Raw genomic sequence first — 18414 nt, 5'->3', positions numbered from 1 at the left:
AAGGTTGTACAGTGACCTATAAGTGTTAACTTTTACATAATTTGGTTCTGGGGTGAAGAGTTAATCTTTTTTAAGTTGTCTATAAATTTATGGTTTCATCTGTAACAGGCATTTTTGTCTTAACTATGAAAATTAAAGGTTTTTTTTTAGATTGACGACTTTTTATTTGGAGAATTTCAAGTATCAAATAATGGTTCTTTTACTTTTAAAACATTCCAAAATACTTGGTGAAATACATGTACCCGGTATATCTTACTTGAAAAAAAAGTTTTCTTGGAAAGATGATACGTAAAATAGTAATCTTTAATCATCAACTTGATAAAATATTATCTCTGATTTGAATATAATAATAAACTAAAACTCCAGGTGCATTATTTAGATAACCTAAATTTCATATGCATTAAATTTAGATTTCCAAATATAGAATTCAATACACTTCAAGTTGACACAATGTCAAATACAGGTACAAGCCTTTCCAGTTATTACAATATACCTGATATATAACCTGTTTTACTAGTGCCACTTTAGGATTTTAAGTGTACATAAATTACCAATTTTGATGTTTTATTATGTTTTTGTTGTTATACTGTTTTTGCTTTACTCATGTTGATGTTATTTGAAAATGAAATTTATGTATTATTAAAAATAAAATCAACGTTTTTTTCTGACTTTGAACAACAAAATTTTAAAGTTCAATACCTCATTTTAACTTCCATGTTTAAAATGGCTTTCAAAATCTTTTAAACTGCAATTTGTGAATTACAAAGATGTCATAAAATTGCATACCAAACAACGGAACATGCCCTTTATCTCATAAATCGTCTATTCTATTTCAATTTCAAATATTTACAGAATATAAGATAATGGGTTGATTACACATCTTCTTTAAGAAAGTCCTATCTTTGATCAATTGACGATCGGTCTTTTTTTCTTAAAATAAATCTAAATCAAAGTGAAGTGATCTGTTATCGAGATAGTGAATTATATTTAGTCAATGAAATATATTTTCATGATGAATAACAAAACCAAAATGAACACAAAAAGAAATGATCTAAACCTGACAAATTAAAAGGGTTATCAATTCTCAGTGCCAGAAGTTGAACTTGTCATTTCTTTTGATGTCTTTAATGCATTTAAATGTTAAGAAATCATGTATCCTAATTTCAGAATGACATAATGCTTTTACAGATATGTAAATATAATAGCAATTTATCAATTCTTAAGATCTGAAGTTATTACATTTTTAGTTTACCATCTTTCAAAACAAATTAATATGGAATATCAACTTCACCTTTCCCTTAAAGTTATATAATACAAGAGTTTACCATAAAGTACCAATTAATTGTAAAATTTGACATTTACATGTAGGAAAATTGCATGTAATCGTTTACACTACTTATGGGTTTAACTTTAAAGTAAAGAGATAGATAATGGACTATTTCTCACTGAACAAAAGAAATTGCTGACTTAAGAACTATAAGTTGGATTTTATTAAATGACTTTTCCAAAACTGGGTTTTTTAAATCTTTTTTTACTTCCCTGTTTGCTGTGTGGTAAATTCAACATTGCTTTAAAGCCAGTGTGCAAATAACATGTTATAAGTGTTCAATTATTACTGAACTAGTATACATTTTTGTTTAGGGGCCCACTGAAGTACGCCTCTAGGTGTGGGATTTCTCGCTGTATTGAAGACCCATTGGTGGCCTTCGGCTGTTATTTGCTCTTTGGTCAGGTTGTTGTCTCTTTGACACATTCCCCATTCCATTCTCAATTCTAATCTTTTTCCCAAAATATTTATTTACCTTGGAACGTGTATGGATTTCATAGTATCTCTGGGCATATAAAAGGACATCGTCATCGTGTTCTGCTCAATGATGTGTTCTTTGGTGAGAGCTTCGTAAATGGATGGAGGTCGCACACCGAGAGACATGCATATTGGACGAGACAAGTTTAACGTCACCCTTAAAAATCCTTGGAATGCTTGGCCCTTGTCTTCCTTCTGAAATCAAAATAAATGTAAATAGACAATATATCAGATGGTCACATCTCCTGCCATTATAAGACAATATAGAGGATGATAAATGATACAACAGAGTATGTCTGAAGTAAGTTACCAGGAGAAAAATTTGTGAAGAATTTTTAGTCCTATTTTAAGTTTCGTATGTATGAAATATATAAAGCCTTAATTATAATATACTGCCTTTGTGGACTCATGGCTGTATGCATCCTTCAATGGCAAAATGTGTATGTGCTGCTTCTCCATGTATCATTTCACATTAGGAAGTAAGAGCAAAGACTGGTTGGCTTAGTCAGAATAATACATCACTTAATACAGTGGCGGATCCAGGGGGGTGGGGTTCCGGGGGTTGGAACCCCCCCCCCCCCCATCTTTTTTTGGCCGATCAATGCATTTGAATAGGAGCATAGAGTTGGAACCCCCCCTTTTTAAAATGGCTGGATCCGCCATTGTAATACTTTTCTCTTAAATTCTACAGTTTTAAAAACGTTTTTTTATTTTTATTATTTTCTCATTTCTCAAATGATCATACTCCTCCTTCCTAGGCCTCCATGGTATTTCACCTGATGTTTTATGAACAAGAACCAACTGGTATATCACATTCTCTATCTTAAAACATCATTCAAACAACATCTGCATTTATAAATTCTACCAAAAAACTAACAATATAATCAGAAAAATTATAAAAATTTGGTAGAAACATATGCTAGAAATGTGACCCATGCTATGCTATATGCAATGACATTATAAACCAGCAAAGTTGCATGTTCTGTTTTTGCAAATGTCTCTCGAGAAACAGACTGCCTTCCAGTTACTAATTTCTCAATTAAGTCACTGGAAATATGGTTAACACATTAAGCAATGGCAACAAGGGCATGAAGGGTGACCAATATAAAAAAAATATTTTCCTCATGTCTAAAAGTTTGTAAAACTGTTATTGCCTAATAAGGGAAGTTCATTAAGTTCATTATCAATTATTTTACTCTATCTTCTCACGTCGTGTTACATCTCCCTAAATTCACAAAGACTCTGTCCTCAAATTTCTGAACTAGCAAAAAGTGAACATGTACAGGGAAACTAGCTGAAGCAGGAAAATAATTGCTATATTCATGTATTTGTTAAAAACTAATTTTGAAATACTATTAAATATACTTCCTTTTTCACATTAGAATTGGTAACTCTTAACAGGAAATGAAATTCTTTCATTTTTTGTTCAATTGTTTTCATCTTTATTTCTCATACAAAAATAGTTACCGGAACTGATACATACAGAGACTTATTTAATGATGAATCAGATTAATAGAAATAATGTTCTTTGTTCTAATTTGTATCGGTATAAATTGATAGAGTTCAATAATCTTACAGTCAAAAATCTATCATGACCCTTAATGGTTGTTTGCTACATAACAAAACATTTATCACAAAAGTATTAAATTATAAAATAAATATCATTATACAATACAAAATCAATTTTCGATACAATTTTCAGATGTGGAGTCCATCCTCCTTAGTGCAAATGACTGTTTTATAATGAATGGAACAGAAAGCAACATAATTTCAAGTGATGACAAATCGTGAAAGACAATTGCAATTTATCCTTCTTCAGATGATTCTGTACATCTTGAATGAATAATAAGCAATATTGAAACGAACAGGAAGCAAAATAGATTCTCTCTTAAATTTCTGTAGTTCATATGTTTTATTTTTTTCAAATTAAGATATGTTAACATTTATTAAAATTGATATTCATCTAATTTATGTGTCAAAATAGTATACCACATGAATACGAGTGACCTTTAATTTCATAGAAGGATAAAGTATTTTTTTAGTAAAGGGGGATATTCAGAAAGTTTAAGGAATTTAACATTAAAACTTATATAATGTTTATATTTCTTTTTTAAGAAAATTTCAAAGGATGCTATCTTGACTTATTTAGTGGCAATCTATATTCTTTTTTTCTGTTACCTACAAAATTCTGGGTATTTTGCTTCAGTATCCGCCAGTGCTATTCATGTACACTTAATATTTCATACATATACGAGTCCTTTGAACTATCTTTGAAATCCTCTAGATTTGTTTTAAAAAAGAAAGTTGTAACAAATTTCCCAACCACTTAACATTTCACGAATATAATGTTAAATTACATAATAGGTACAGAATTCGACTGTCAATTTGCCTCTCTGAAATTTCATTCAGACGTAACTTTTTGTTAAATTATAAAAACATAACATAACATTTGTAAATGTAATTTGATGTTCAAATGATAACCATGGTATGGCTGATGTGTTTTATATATGCTTGTTGATATGCAAGATAATGATCAGAAAAAACCACTTATATTAATATCCGGTTTACGAAATTATCTATCAATACTTATAATCTTTTTGGCAATGGGTATTATTGTATTTTAAGGTATCCTCTTACGACACTCAAATGAACTAGATATGTATCCTATTCCAAGCACAAGAGTTGTTTTTTTAACAACTTTAACTACCAATGAGGTTCTTGCACAGTCAGATGTATATATCTATTCCAAACAATTTACTACCTTGTTTTTAACAGTTTTTTTTAGAAGCCTATCAAGTTGGTCACTACTTATGTTTCACTTTCTATAGTGAGCTTACCAGAGAGAACTCAGCTCCTGGGACTAGCAGGTTATATTCCTCTATTTTCAGTTTGAGTTCCTCTCTATTAAGTGTAGCCTGACTTGGCTTTCTGGGTAATTTTTCTTCAGGTATCGTCCCTGATCTGTACCCACTATCAGTCTCGTCCTTCTCCTACAATATATATACAAAAGTCATAATTTCAATGAACTGTTTAAAATTTCACAATTTCAATTTTAAGGGCTAAACCTTCTATCGGTACAAGAAAGAATAATTATGATAATGTCTGTTGTCTTGTACCAGTTCACCTAATTAATCAGACACATGTAAAGGATATGTTCTCCCCAGAATTTCTCATCACATCTAGGCATAGAGAACATTTTCAAATGACTTCTAGTTGCTGCATTTAATTGCTCCAATGTACACAAAGAAAAATTCATTTGTCATGCGATCAATCAGTGATTTTTTTTTACAGATTCTGTGAGGAAAACTCTCAAATGATTCTCAACAAATTAATTAAAAGTTTACACTGCCTACTCCCATATCATCATAAAAATAGTAGCTATTTTATACATTTAACATGCTTCAAATGGATTAAACTTTATAGAATTTTTCTTTCATGATCTTTTCATGTAAACTTTTTTGTTGATGTTAAAATCAACTCCATCACATTCTGTATGTGCTTGTCCCAAGTCAGTAGCCTTAAATCAGTGATTGTCATTTGCTTCTGTATATCATATTGTTTTTCATTTATTGTTTTTTTTTTTTACATAAATCAGGCCCTATGGTGAACTATAGTTGTTAACTTCAATGCCATTGGTCTCTGGTGGATGGTAGTCTCATTGGAAATCTTGTCACATCTTCTTATTTTCATAGTTTAGTAATTTCTGATACATGAACAAGTGTATTGATATACATTGTATATTCAAAATGTGCGTGAGTACCTATTAATTTAAGCTGCTGCATCCAAATTGCATCATGTGCATATATACCCTATATAGGATGCATGACCACACAACTAAATATATACATCCAAGAAAGATCAAAATACATGTGCATATTGAAATAGTGTTAGCTTTAATGATATTATGAAGGAAGTTAAATTTTTGTTTGATGAAAGCAATGTGTAAAAAAATTTCTAGGGAGTTTTCACTGCTATAGAAAATACAAACTCTTTAGTTTTCTGAGGGGAGGACAGGGGTAAGGGAGACAGGGAGAAAGGGGGTAGGAGAAAGGAGAGGAAGGCTGAGAGAAAGGAGAATTTTTTTTAATTTATCTCAAAAGGAGATGTTTTATTCTAATGGGAGAAAGGAGAACGGGGGTAGGAGAAAGGAGAAGAGGGGTGGGAGAAGGGAGAAGGGTATCCCCTGTCCTCACCCTCTTTTCTATACAGCTCTATTATACCAGAGATTTTCAGTGTATTTTTATCATATCTTGACAACAAAACTTTCATTGCACATGCATATCAAGAAATAACATATGTCTCAAATGAGTATATGATGGCAAAAACTGTGTTTTTACTTTTAGAAATGCAACTTGAGACAGTATTCTAATTTTGTCAGATAAAGAAAGTTGTCTCTCAGAAATAAATTTTCCTACCATCTGTTCTCTTGAAACATTGTGAAGTTTGAATAGTTTGATTCACATTCTAACATATACCAACTTATTGCCTAAGTCTGACATTTTTTGTTGTTGTTGGTTGTTTTTTTTTAGTTAGAGACTATTTTTTTTTTTTTTTTTTTTTTTAGAGACTATTCTATTTTTGTTGTTCTTTTTTAGTTGGAGACTATGTTATTTTTGTTTGAGATAAAAAATTTATTATACAATGCCTTTTTGCCTTACATTGGTTGGTTCTGAGCTGCCATCTGAAGAAACTGTCTGTAAGGTGTCTGTAGGCTCTAGTAAGGGCGGTTCCGTTTGACCCGCTAGGTCAGGTGACGATTTAGATTTACAACCGAGCCGTACCAATGCACCACAATTTTGGTGACAGGTAAAATGACAGTCTGAAAATAAAACAATATGTTTTATGTTAAAATGCAAATAAAAATATGTAAATGAGGTTAAGTACATATCACATGCGTCATTTAATACATGTATTATACATCTTAATCTTTCTTCAATGAAAAATACTTGTGGTTTTATAAGTAAAGCTCATTAAACTTACTGTTCCTAACACTTACATATATATATTAACCTCATTACTAAGAGGCTAAAAACATGTATTAATACATGTATTGCAATTAGGAATTTATAACTGCACAATTTGTTACTCACATTCATCTTAAAATTTAAAAAAAAAAAAATGTCCATTGAAGAAATAGAATGAAATAATTTTAGCTGACTTTTTAAGATTTATTGTGGAAAAGAAAATTTTTGTATCTATCAAAATTTTTATTGCAGGAGTATATGAATTGTAAAAGCTCCTTTCGATCAAACGGAAGAAAAAAACCTTCAAATTCAGCTTAATAATAGTTTTGAAAGAATACACAGGTAGTAGATCTCTTAAATTAGTGATTTTTCCTGTCAGGTTGACACAATAGTATAAGCTGGAGAGTATATATCAGACAGGGTTAAGACCTTACACTGCTAAAACACTGATCAAATTAAAAAGCAATACTGTGATAAGTATAGGATATTAACCACCTTGAAGTAATCCAGTGAAGATTAATGTGGTTCCTAATGGACATTTAATGTAATGACATTAAAGTTTTAGCCTAGTGGAATCTAGTTAGAGGACACCTTTTCAAACATACCAATACAATTGAGAATTCAATAATATCAAGTCATTTGAATCTTGCAATAAATTTTCGTATGATGAAAAGTCAGAAGAACAGAAAATCATGCATAGCAACAAGTGCAAATGTTCACCCCCAAAAGTGAGATGAAGCCATTTCTTTTGCATAAAATTCAACTTCCAGAAGCTTGTAACTAACATGACATTCACTGTTACATAAACATAGGAAGCTTGAAGAGATCAAAGACTTTATTTATATGATCTGTATCAATATTAGTGTAACATATACATTAAAATGTCAAAAGAGTAACCTATACATAAACACATAAAATAGGCAATCCGTGAGTGAGTGTTAAAACTTTACAGGTGCACAGGAAAAAAAACATTTCACAGTTTATTTATGAATGTTGTAAATGTTATTTTTTTCAACTTAAGACACCAAAGCTAGAACACTGTTATAACAGCTTAAATGCCCAAGACTTGTCCCTTCAATTTGTATAGCCAAATGTTTATCATGTTTATCATTTGTTTATGTAAACCAGGGTTGGCAAAAACCCGGGTTTTATGAGTATTGCCCAGCCCAGTGGGAAATACTGGGAAAACCCGGGTTTTACTGGGTTTTAATGGGTAATACTGGGCAATACTGGGTAATATAAAATACTGGCCTGATTTTTAAAGAGGATTCAGTGATCAAACTCAATTGCAATACATTTAAGATATTTATAAACACATTTTGATTTATAAATTATAGTTTACTTTTTTGAGAGTGAATGATAATACAAGTGTACATGTATATACATTTGAAAAAATACTATTCTTGCAACTATGAGACAAGTAAACATGTAGGCACACATTACACAAATATTAATGTAAAAGGCCTTTATCAATAATTCTCTTCTGAAAGTCTATTAAATCACCCTCTCGTCTAGATTGGTCAAACTGTTAACATAAATTCAAAGAATTCATTTTTCAAATGTATATATCTTACTTCAATGCAAGAATTAACAAGAAAATGTAAGAAAAATCACTTTTGTATAATTTATATGTACATCACTAATTAATAAGTAATTATTCAGATTAGGACATAGATATGTTTATATAACAATATTCAGCCTTTTCATTTCTATTAAGGTTAATGACTTGACCCTGTAGGGTGTTTATTTAGCAATATGTTTGCATAGACATTTAAATTTATAATTCACATAAACACTGCTATAAACACATTTTTTTTTAAAGTTTGGAAAGTTGAAACAATACATGGAAATTAACAAGGTATTAATAATCCTAAAATATTCAAATTTTGTATTCTGCCTACATAGAAGTAGTGGAGAAAAGAATGAAATTGAATTTTCAATCTTCTAGAAACATGACTCTCAATGGTTATCTGTATTAAATGTATATATTTAGCTATAATACATTTGTACTTTGAAACTACAACAAGACTTTACTATTTTGTGTTAAAATAAGCTTAAAAAGTCTTATTGCCCAGTATTACCCAGTATTACACATTTCTAGGAGTATTGCCCAGCCCGGGAAAACCCGGGAATTCCCGCCTGGGTTATCCCGGGCGGGTAATACTTTGCCAACCCTGATGTAAACATTGATCTAAAAACAATAAATAGTGGAATAAACTGATTCAATGTCCTACTCAGAAAATTAACTTTTCCTTTGTTTGAATCAACACAAAGAAAAGTATCTTTCCTACAAATAAACAAAGGCCCACACGTACACAGGAGATGCAGCAATGCATACCACTAACATCAAGATAAAACTACCCAGCAGATCCATCCTCTTTATCATTACACATTTTATCTGATATCTAAAATGTACAGCATGATGTACCAATCTTATCTTGGATGATCCTAGATCACTTCAGAAAACTGACTACCAAAATAGATCCCCCATCAATGATTAACATTTCAGTGTAGATAAATCTATATTTCCTATCAGAAAATGGTGGGAAGGAGAAACTAGATGCCAAGAGATGATTAAATCAATCATTACAGATTTATGAATGGTCAATTTTCCCTTATAATGTAAAATTTTCATGCATGTAACTAATTAGTATTTCCATTTACCATACAATTTGATCACATTGACCTAGTTTTCAATGAATACATAAACTATTGCTTTTACATCTGATCCATTTGAGCAAGATTTTTCCAGTTATGAATATAATATTGAAAAGTAGACGCGAGTGGAATCTAGATGAATATAATTTATACCACAGCCCATCCTCATACATGCATACATTAGAGTGCAAGAATCCAGTATATTGCTTTAATGTGAAGTAAAGTAAATTGCATAAACTATTAATTTTCAATTTGTCAAATGTAACAAACTTTTTACCACTGGTGTAAACAGTGCATTAATAAAAGATGTGATTGTAGATTACTTAGATGAACATAATGTCCTGCTCACAATTTTACTTCTGGTACCAGTGAATAGCAAAATCTGTTGAAAAAGCCTACATAGGCAGTACATAACATGTATCACAATTGCACACTTATTCTGACACCATAGCATGCAGAACATGCAGTAGGTGTACATGTCATCTGACATGAATAAATTATATACAGCAAAGTCAGTAATTCATCACAAAGTTTATTAAAGTGTGTACGCACATTAATGCCTTAACATTAAGAAAATCTTGAACCTTCAAATTTTTATTTTTTAGGAAACTTGCATTCTGTCAGTTATAACATGCAAATGACAGTTACTGTTTCAAGAAATGCCTGTAACATGTAGTTTCTTGTTTGTTTTGTTTTTTAATAATAGTTGAGTCTTTATATGCTGATCAAGATCAAGTAATTAACAACTAACAACAATTCATTTTGATGCTTTTGATAACGGAGTGCTAAGTTTAATATAAATGTCATCCCAACTGTGAATTCTTTCCTCTAAATACTTATAAATACTTATAAAAAGCAACAATTCTTCATGTTTCTTTGATTATTTATCAATCACTTGAACGAGGAAAACAGATGGAAAGTGAGGCAATTTCTGTTTTAATGGTGTTTCAACAGATAACACTGACTCATCCTAAAGATCTTATCACTAAAATTACGGGGTTTTTTTTATGTTTTTTATACACAGAAAAATGTTTTTTCTTTTTCCTGCAAGTATACCTATATGTAAATAAGCAGGTTACTTTTTTTTTTATGTTTTTTATACACAGAAAAATGTTTTTTCTTTTTCCTGCAAGTATACCTATATGTAAATAAGCAGGTTACTTTTTTGACGTCACTCATAAAAAAACTTCTCTTGTGTTATGTCAGATCTGTTTAAATCTTAGCTAAATTTAATATTTAAGCCATTAAATTGAAAGATTTTTACCTGTTTCTTATAAAAGTAGTCATCAATTTTATACTTCAAGGTTTATTAGCCAGACAAACATAATTAAATTTGAATAAAAAAGAGGCGGATATATATTCGTAAACAAATTCATTATAAAACACAGGAAAAAAGTTTACATATTTTCAATGGGTGTGGACCATAATAGCCAGATCTTAATTGAAAGATTGCAAAATCAATTAACAATACAAGAAACATCAATTAATTTTTGCTTACTATTTTTTTCATAAATGATTTATTATGTACATTTATATGATTGCTCTAATAAAATAATTATTGTTTTATTTACAAAATAATTAAAATCCACATTATTTTTTCCCACTATTTATTAATAATGATGTTTCAACTGAAAGCAATCAATTTTACAAGATTACTTGCAAGTTGTGTGAATTATGAAAATTTTAAACCCAAAATATAGAACCAATATTCTTGCAGTTTTATTTTATCAGGATCTATTCATTTATTAAACAACTGTTAGGTACTGAAATCAATTTTGTTGAGGCCAAACAGCTTGCTGTAGGAATAATTTGACCTTGATGAAGATTAAGATATCATAATTTTACCTGAACAAATCTAATTTCAGCCTTTAGAAATTTTTGGAAAATAAACTGAAATTGACATCTTGCAAGAAAATCAACATGTGCACAGATTATTTTGTAAAATTAGAAATCAAATAGAGGTATAAAAATCATTAGAAGTTAGAAGTATTAGCATGATCAGATTTCTGTTAATAAAATTGGCTTTCATTGATTAAATATTATGGGACAAAGGATAAAAATGCTGATTTGCACAGTCTGGAGTAAATTTAGACACCCAGACACTATAAATGATGACAATTTTTATATTCTGTTATGTAATCAGAATCAATTTCAATCCTTCTTTTCCCTGGAAATTAACATCCAACATCCAATTTCCATCAATAACCTCTCTCAAACATCAATTCTACAAATAAACCATCAATTTGTTTAATGTTATGTAATACCCTAACCCTTCAGGTGAACTGATTGATTGTAATGTCTGGAACTAATTGATTTCTTATGTCATTTACATGTAACACAAGGGAATCATTTGGTCAATTACAGTAATTACACCCTATGTAAAAGTTAGTCTTGTCTATTTACACGGAGGGTCTGTATTTAAAATTTCAACAAGATCTATTTCAAAGGTAATAAACATCTGTAGACAATTTATGGATGGCTGTCTGCAGTGCCCTAATGCATAAATTTATGCCTTATCCTCTAAAATTTACATTTCCATATTATTCTATAATCTTAGCATTGAAGAGCATTGATGACCCAAAATTGTAAATTTGAGACCCCATTCTTCAAAATTAATGACACCCCCCCCCCCTTTTGTCAATCTAAGAAAAAAAAACATTGTGTGTATGCACCAGTGCATTTGTAAATCAAAGTACCTATCAGGAGGAATAAAAAAATGTGGGATTCTGACAAAATATATTTATGAAGGATGTGAAAAAAGGAAAACCACATGTATCTTGTGACACACAAAGGGTGAGAAAAAAGAAGTAGCCTGTCAAACGCTAAGAGAATACACATATTTCTGGTGCTATGGACTTCTGAAACTTTTATCATTTAGCAAATGTCAAATGGTGGATTATCTTTAGTGAAAAACAATAAACAATTGGGGAGTTCTTTAAACCATCAAGCATATTTTTTTTACAAGCTTCCTCAATCACTACATATATATGACACACTTCAGGATCTTGTCAAGTATCTTAAAAGATATGGTGTTACCGTGTAATGTACAGTCAAATAAACTATAAGGGGAACCACAAACTGCATTACATATTTTGGTCAATAAACATATCGCAGTATTCCAAACATCACTACACTGCAAGAAGCAGCTAGGTAAACATGAAATGTTACAAGGACTATCACTTCATAGCAATGTTGATATTTGTTCAAGGTTCAAAAGAGTATCAATCAAATTTCATCCTTGACATATAAAGATATACTACACATAAATATACCCTTTTATAGATAGATATTCAAATCAAACAAGGAATAGCTAAAAATGAACTGACCACTTGACCGGACAGTGTCACCATTGTACAAAAGCCAGACACCAATCAAATGACAAGATTATCTTTTGAAATGAACAATCTGTAACGAAACCAACAATCTGTGTAATGAAATGGACCATTGAGATTTACATCATTAAAAAATCAGCTGATACGGACCTGGAGACCTTTCCATCGACTGTCACTAATGTCCCCAAAGGAAATTAACATTAACAGAACACTTATTGTTGTGAATTTGTTACATATCTGATTTAGTAATCAGAAAAGTAGACAAATTTGTAACCTGATCGAGATTGATTATGTGATTAAAGTTGGTGACAGGTCAAATTCATTTCTGTCAACTTTTATCTTAATATTATATCTACAAAAGTCAATTTTCAAGATAGTATCTTTTAACAGAACCTACTATGCCTTCTAAAATGAAGACTTTTATAAAGAAATATTCATTAGTGGAGTGGTTCATGAATAAATTATTTGGAAGCCAGTTTGATACATGTTGTCGATAGCTAGTAAATCAACTTCAACATGACATTTGTGATTCAATTTCACTGGCATTTCAGACTGCTATTGACATGTAACTTTTGCTTGTGAAATCAAATCACTCAACATCACATATTGCAAAAATTGCTAGTCCTAAAGTCTGCACATCCGCATTGTGTTTTGTTTGCCATGTTTATGTTCACTTTTCGAAAAGTAAAATGAAGGTGTAGAGTTAATTTTCAGTAAAAAATATGCTGTCCGGTATCCATATAACAAAGGAAAATATTCACAATTTAGCTTATTAAATGGTTTTTAGTCAAACTGTATCAGTTATTTGATAACTATTTCAAGTTAAATATATCTTCTTTACAACAAGAGTGCACACACTGAAATGTCTCGCCTTCTTTACTAATCATTGATATTATGTTGATAGTCCTAAGTATAAAGCGTTATTACAACTGTCACATAAACTTAACATTAAACAAGATAGTTAAACAAAGACCAATGAACCATGAAAATGAGGTCAAGGTCAGATGAACCATGCCAGGCAGACATGTACAGCTAACAATGCTTCCATACAACAAATATAGTTGACCTATTACTTATAGTTTAAGAAAAATAGACCAAAACACAAAAACTTCACACTGTCCAATGAACCGTGCAATTGAGGTCATGGTCAAATCAAACCTGCGGGACTGACATATAGATCATAATATATTTCCATACACCAAATATAGTTGACCTTTGGCATATAATATTAGATAAAAAGATCAAAACTTAAAAACTTAACTTTGACCACTGAACCATGAAAATGAGGTCAAGGTCAGATGACATCTGCCCGCTAGACATGTACACCTTACAATCATTCCATACAACAAATATAGTAGCCCTACTGCTTAAAGTATGAGAAAAATAGACCAAAACACAAAAACTTAACTATAACCACTGAACCATGAAAATGAGGTCAAGGTCAGATGACACCTGCCAGTTGGACATGTACACCTTCCAGTCCTTCCATACACCAAATATACTAGCCCTATTGCTTATAGTATCTGAGATATGGACTTGACCACCAAAACTTAACCTTGTTCACTGATCCATGAAATGAGGTCGAGGTCAAGTGAAAACTGTCTGACGGGCATGAGGACCTTGCAAGGTACGCACATACCAAATATAGTTATCCTATTACTTATAATAAGAGAGAATTCAACGTTACAAAAATTCTGAACTTTTTTTTTCAAGTGGTCACTGAACCATGAAAATGAGGTCAAGGACATTGGACATGTGACTGACGGAAACTTTGTAACATGAGGCATCTATATACAAAATATGAAGCATCCAGGTCTTCCACCTTCTAAAATATATAGCTTTTAAGAAGTGAGCTAACACCGCCGCCGGATCACTATCCCTATGTCGAGCTTTCTGCAACAAAAGTTGCAGGCTCGACAACAAAACTGCAGCAAAAATAATATTAAATTTTAAAATCTGAAAGTCAAACCAAAATTTTGTATGTTGATCTTTAAGGTCATAACTAATGCATGGTTGTATAGTAGCCATGGTGACCCTTTAGTAAGTAACCAGTAAACCTAATTATGTATACCCATTATTATTCATGTAGGTAATTAGCAAATAAACTTACAAGTAACAGATGGTAATTGCTATCTTTTACCAGAACATTTCTGGCAAAAAACTGCCCATAAAAAATAAGTCTGTAAATTAAATATACATTATCCAGAGAAATGCTTGCTAAAGTCAATATTACTACCCTCCCCCTCAAGATCGTCATTGTCACAGTGCATTAAATATTATATGGAGTCTGGACTTACTATAAACAAAACTTCTAAGGAGGGATGCAGAATATTTGCATAGCCATATAGATTGAAAAAGAAAAATTGACCATGAAGCAAATTCATGAAGGCACAAATTAATATACATTGTGTAGAACAGAAATAGGGAAAGTGATTGCTAAAATTCAAAGATAAATCAATTGCCAATGCGACAACAATCCACCTAATTGTTCAAATGATGTGGATTTAAGCAACTTTTGTCACCATGCAGTCTTCCACAATGACTTAAACCCATAAATGGTATAGACACCTCTAAAAAGCAATTCAATAACAAGATGTAAAACCAAACCAAAAAGAAAACCAACAACGGTCTCAACACAAAGAATATGACATCATACATTTCTACAAGAAAAATGTTGTCAATTTTATGACATTTCTTTGTAAAATCCATGTCCATACTTTGCACCAACCCAAAATCAGCAAATTATCTACCATTATAAAACAATTCCTTTAAAGAATATCGTACACATAAACTTACCACCATTTTGATTGTCTATATTTTGAAGATTGCCACAAGATGAGCATTTGTCAATTTTTGTTTTTACGTCATTATGGAAGACACAATCACAGTCGGGAATAGTAACATCCTCTTGAATACTATCACAGCTTGCTGCTAGACTTGAACACGATAGGCAACTACGACGTTTGATTTTCTTAAATATATAATCCCATTCACCGCCCGAGTTCCATAAGTGCGGCTCTGCCGCCATGGCCTCATATTTTTCAATTGGGTCATTATCACAGAAAGCTTTTAATTCTGTCACAATATCACAACCTGAGGTTCTATTTATTTTATTTAATAAAACCCTTGAGCGTCTTTTGGAATTTAATTTCTGTAACTCTACCTCAAATTCCTTAAAATCTTCGTCATTGTCAAAGAAATCGGCAAATGATTCTTCAAATGTGGATTCCATTAAATCCTCATCATCCAATTCATCTAAACTTTCATCGTTTTCTTGAATCGTTCGATTGTCATCTTCATCGCTGTCTGCATCATTCTCATCACTATACTGTTTCCAAGACCATCGTAATTGGTCAATATTGTCAGAAATCTCTTTGCTTTTGAAAGTCTCAAATACCCGATCAAATTCTTGAAAATGTTCATCTGTATTTAAAAACTCCATTATGTTGTCATTAAATCTAACACTTTTCCTCGCAGATTTAGGCGATTTTTCAGCACTTAAACTTTTCCTTGCCAGTTTGGTTGATATTATAGAAGATAATTTCTTCCTTCTTGTTTTAGGTGATTTGTCTAAAAACTCCACTGAGCATTCATTTTTCAATTTCTTAAAGTTAATTAATTCTTCCTTGAATTCTTCAAAGTCGTCTTCCCCTAGGAATCCATATTTCAAATGCCTGAAGTCTTGTGATGAATCAAGATCGTGGAATTTGATATTCAGAAAATTATCGTTATGAAAAAATTTCTTGGCAGCACTTTGTTTATCTGGATAATACACTGGCCGAATATCTATATCTTGGCTTAATTTTCTTCTATGCGACTTGATCTGTTTACTATTTTCTCTCAGATATGTAGGCTTAGGTTCCATTCCTCAACGTTTTCATAACATGCTGCATAACAACTAATAGAAAACAGCATCATCAGTCAACAGACAATACCAGATGTCAATTTCCAATATGCACTGTAATTAATTCCAATTTGCTGAAATCAACATAAAGGGATCAGCAAAATAGACAAGGAATACCTGACTTCGTCTGTTTCTCTCCAAAGTAAATCCTGCAAAAAATGCAACTTGTGTGATGTCGATTTCTTAGCTGTAATGAACAACCAAGACAGTTTTATCACAGTAGCAGATGTCTATTTCTAACTCTTCATCAGTGCAATAGATAGTACTTTTGATCTTTCATCATTACTCCACAGTGTACCTACTTGCAGTCTATCTCTAAATATAACTTAAGATTTAAATATTACTTCATTTCCTGCTGCAACTGACGTAGATAGTATCCCAAAAATTGATATTCAAACCTGTTTAATTTCCAAAGCGCTAATTAATGGCGGCTTTAATGTAATCCTAATTTCTAAACGTAAATTGAAAGCACTTGTAAAGTGTTTTAGTTTTCTCCTTTCCACGCTAATGAAACAAAACAATGCACCTCACTCAACACGTTTCACTGACACCTAGTAGCAGAAAATGTAGACATTCAAATATTCATCACATGTACTACAAGTGAAATATTATGTCACTGAACATGTGTTATTTATAGCAGGAGTCACACTAAATCTCAAATATCAGGACTCCAAGGAGAAAATGACCTTCAGGGCTTTTGTAAGTCCATGTACTTGCTAAACTGTCAAAATTTTGTTGATAAATATATAATGATATCCAGATGTTTTATTATTAATCCTGATATCCTGAATGTTCAACTTCAAAAATGTTTGTCTATATAAACAATCCTTGTTTACAATTGTCAGATTATCTATCTCTGGTCCAGATATAAATCTATTTTTAATCCTCAGTGAAATTGAAAAAGTCCATTAGAGAGTGAAACAGGTTCTCTTTCTGCCTAAATGCACTGTGACTGTTTGGTTATAATTTTCTCCAGTGATTAATTCCTGTGGTCAGCCTCTATTCAACCAAAACAAGAGAATAATTAAAATACTAATAGGTTTTTAAGTGCTCCACAGGAACAAGCGAAACCCTATAATTACCTTAACCTTAAAATCACTATATGGTCCTAAACAACTAATTATTTATTCTGACTTGATAATAATAGACCTAGAATGGTTTACTGTCCTAACATGACCACAATCAAATCCAATCTTTTGAATTTCTAAGCCATAAATTATCTATGGTTCAAATAACAATGAATTTCAGCTTTTCACACAAAGTTTTCAAAATTTATGACAAACGAATTCCCACTGTTTTAAGTTGTACTCAAAGTTAGTTTAACCCTATTTAGTCATATGTTTTTACTTTGAAATTCTATTTAAACCTAGATTAGAAAAACCCACCAAAAAATCTTCCTAACCTGTTTTAGATTATCAAGGTGATTCAAGCGGTGAGATTATCTTTCCATACAAGTATGTTATTCAAATTTCAACTGATAAATAAAATGTAACTTATATTTATTCTTTTGATAGCTCTTCACTCCGTTACACTTGTTTATTTGAAGCCCTTCCTCTTTAGAAAAACTCATTCGTTTAAATGACTTACAAAAATAATTATATCTGTAACTCATCATGAATAACTTGAAATATCTACATTACATAACTTTACTATCTATCATGATTGTAAAATTTTAATCTGTGAAATTTCAATATACAAATTTAAATTCTTCTCTGTAATAAAATACTTGAATAGGACATTGGATGGTAACTA

General features: G+C 31.1%; 1 protein-coding gene across 2 annotated transcripts in view; it reads right to left on the bottom strand.

Moving 5' to 3' along the window:
- LOC143078606 (uncharacterized) overlaps positions 1-17802 on the bottom strand; it is a 28346-nt gene extending 10544 nt beyond the window's left edge. The window contains exons 1-4 of one of the 2 annotated variants that reach the window (XM_076253470.1): positions 15555-17802; positions 6463-6623; positions 4642-4794; positions 1803-1999 (exon numbers count right to left, since the gene is read on the bottom strand). In XM_076253470.1, the coding sequence (XP_076109585.1) occupies positions 1803-1999; positions 4642-4794; positions 6463-6623; positions 15555-16623 (1580 nt within the window). In that variant the 5' untranslated portion in view covers positions 16624-17802. The remainder of the gene's footprint in view (positions 1-1802; positions 2000-4641; positions 4795-6462; positions 6624-15554) is intronic. The other variant, XM_076253464.1, reaches the window with a different exon arrangement.
- Positions 17803-18414: the final 612 nt, after the last annotated feature.

Source organism: Mytilus galloprovincialis, chromosome 1 (genome assembly GCF_965363235.1).
Source record: "Mytilus galloprovincialis chromosome 1, xbMytGall1.hap1.1, whole genome shotgun sequence".
Taxonomy (NCBI): Eukaryota; Metazoa; Mollusca; class Bivalvia; order Mytilida; family Mytilidae; genus Mytilus; species Mytilus galloprovincialis.
This window is presented reverse-complemented; position numbering and strand designations above follow the sequence as displayed.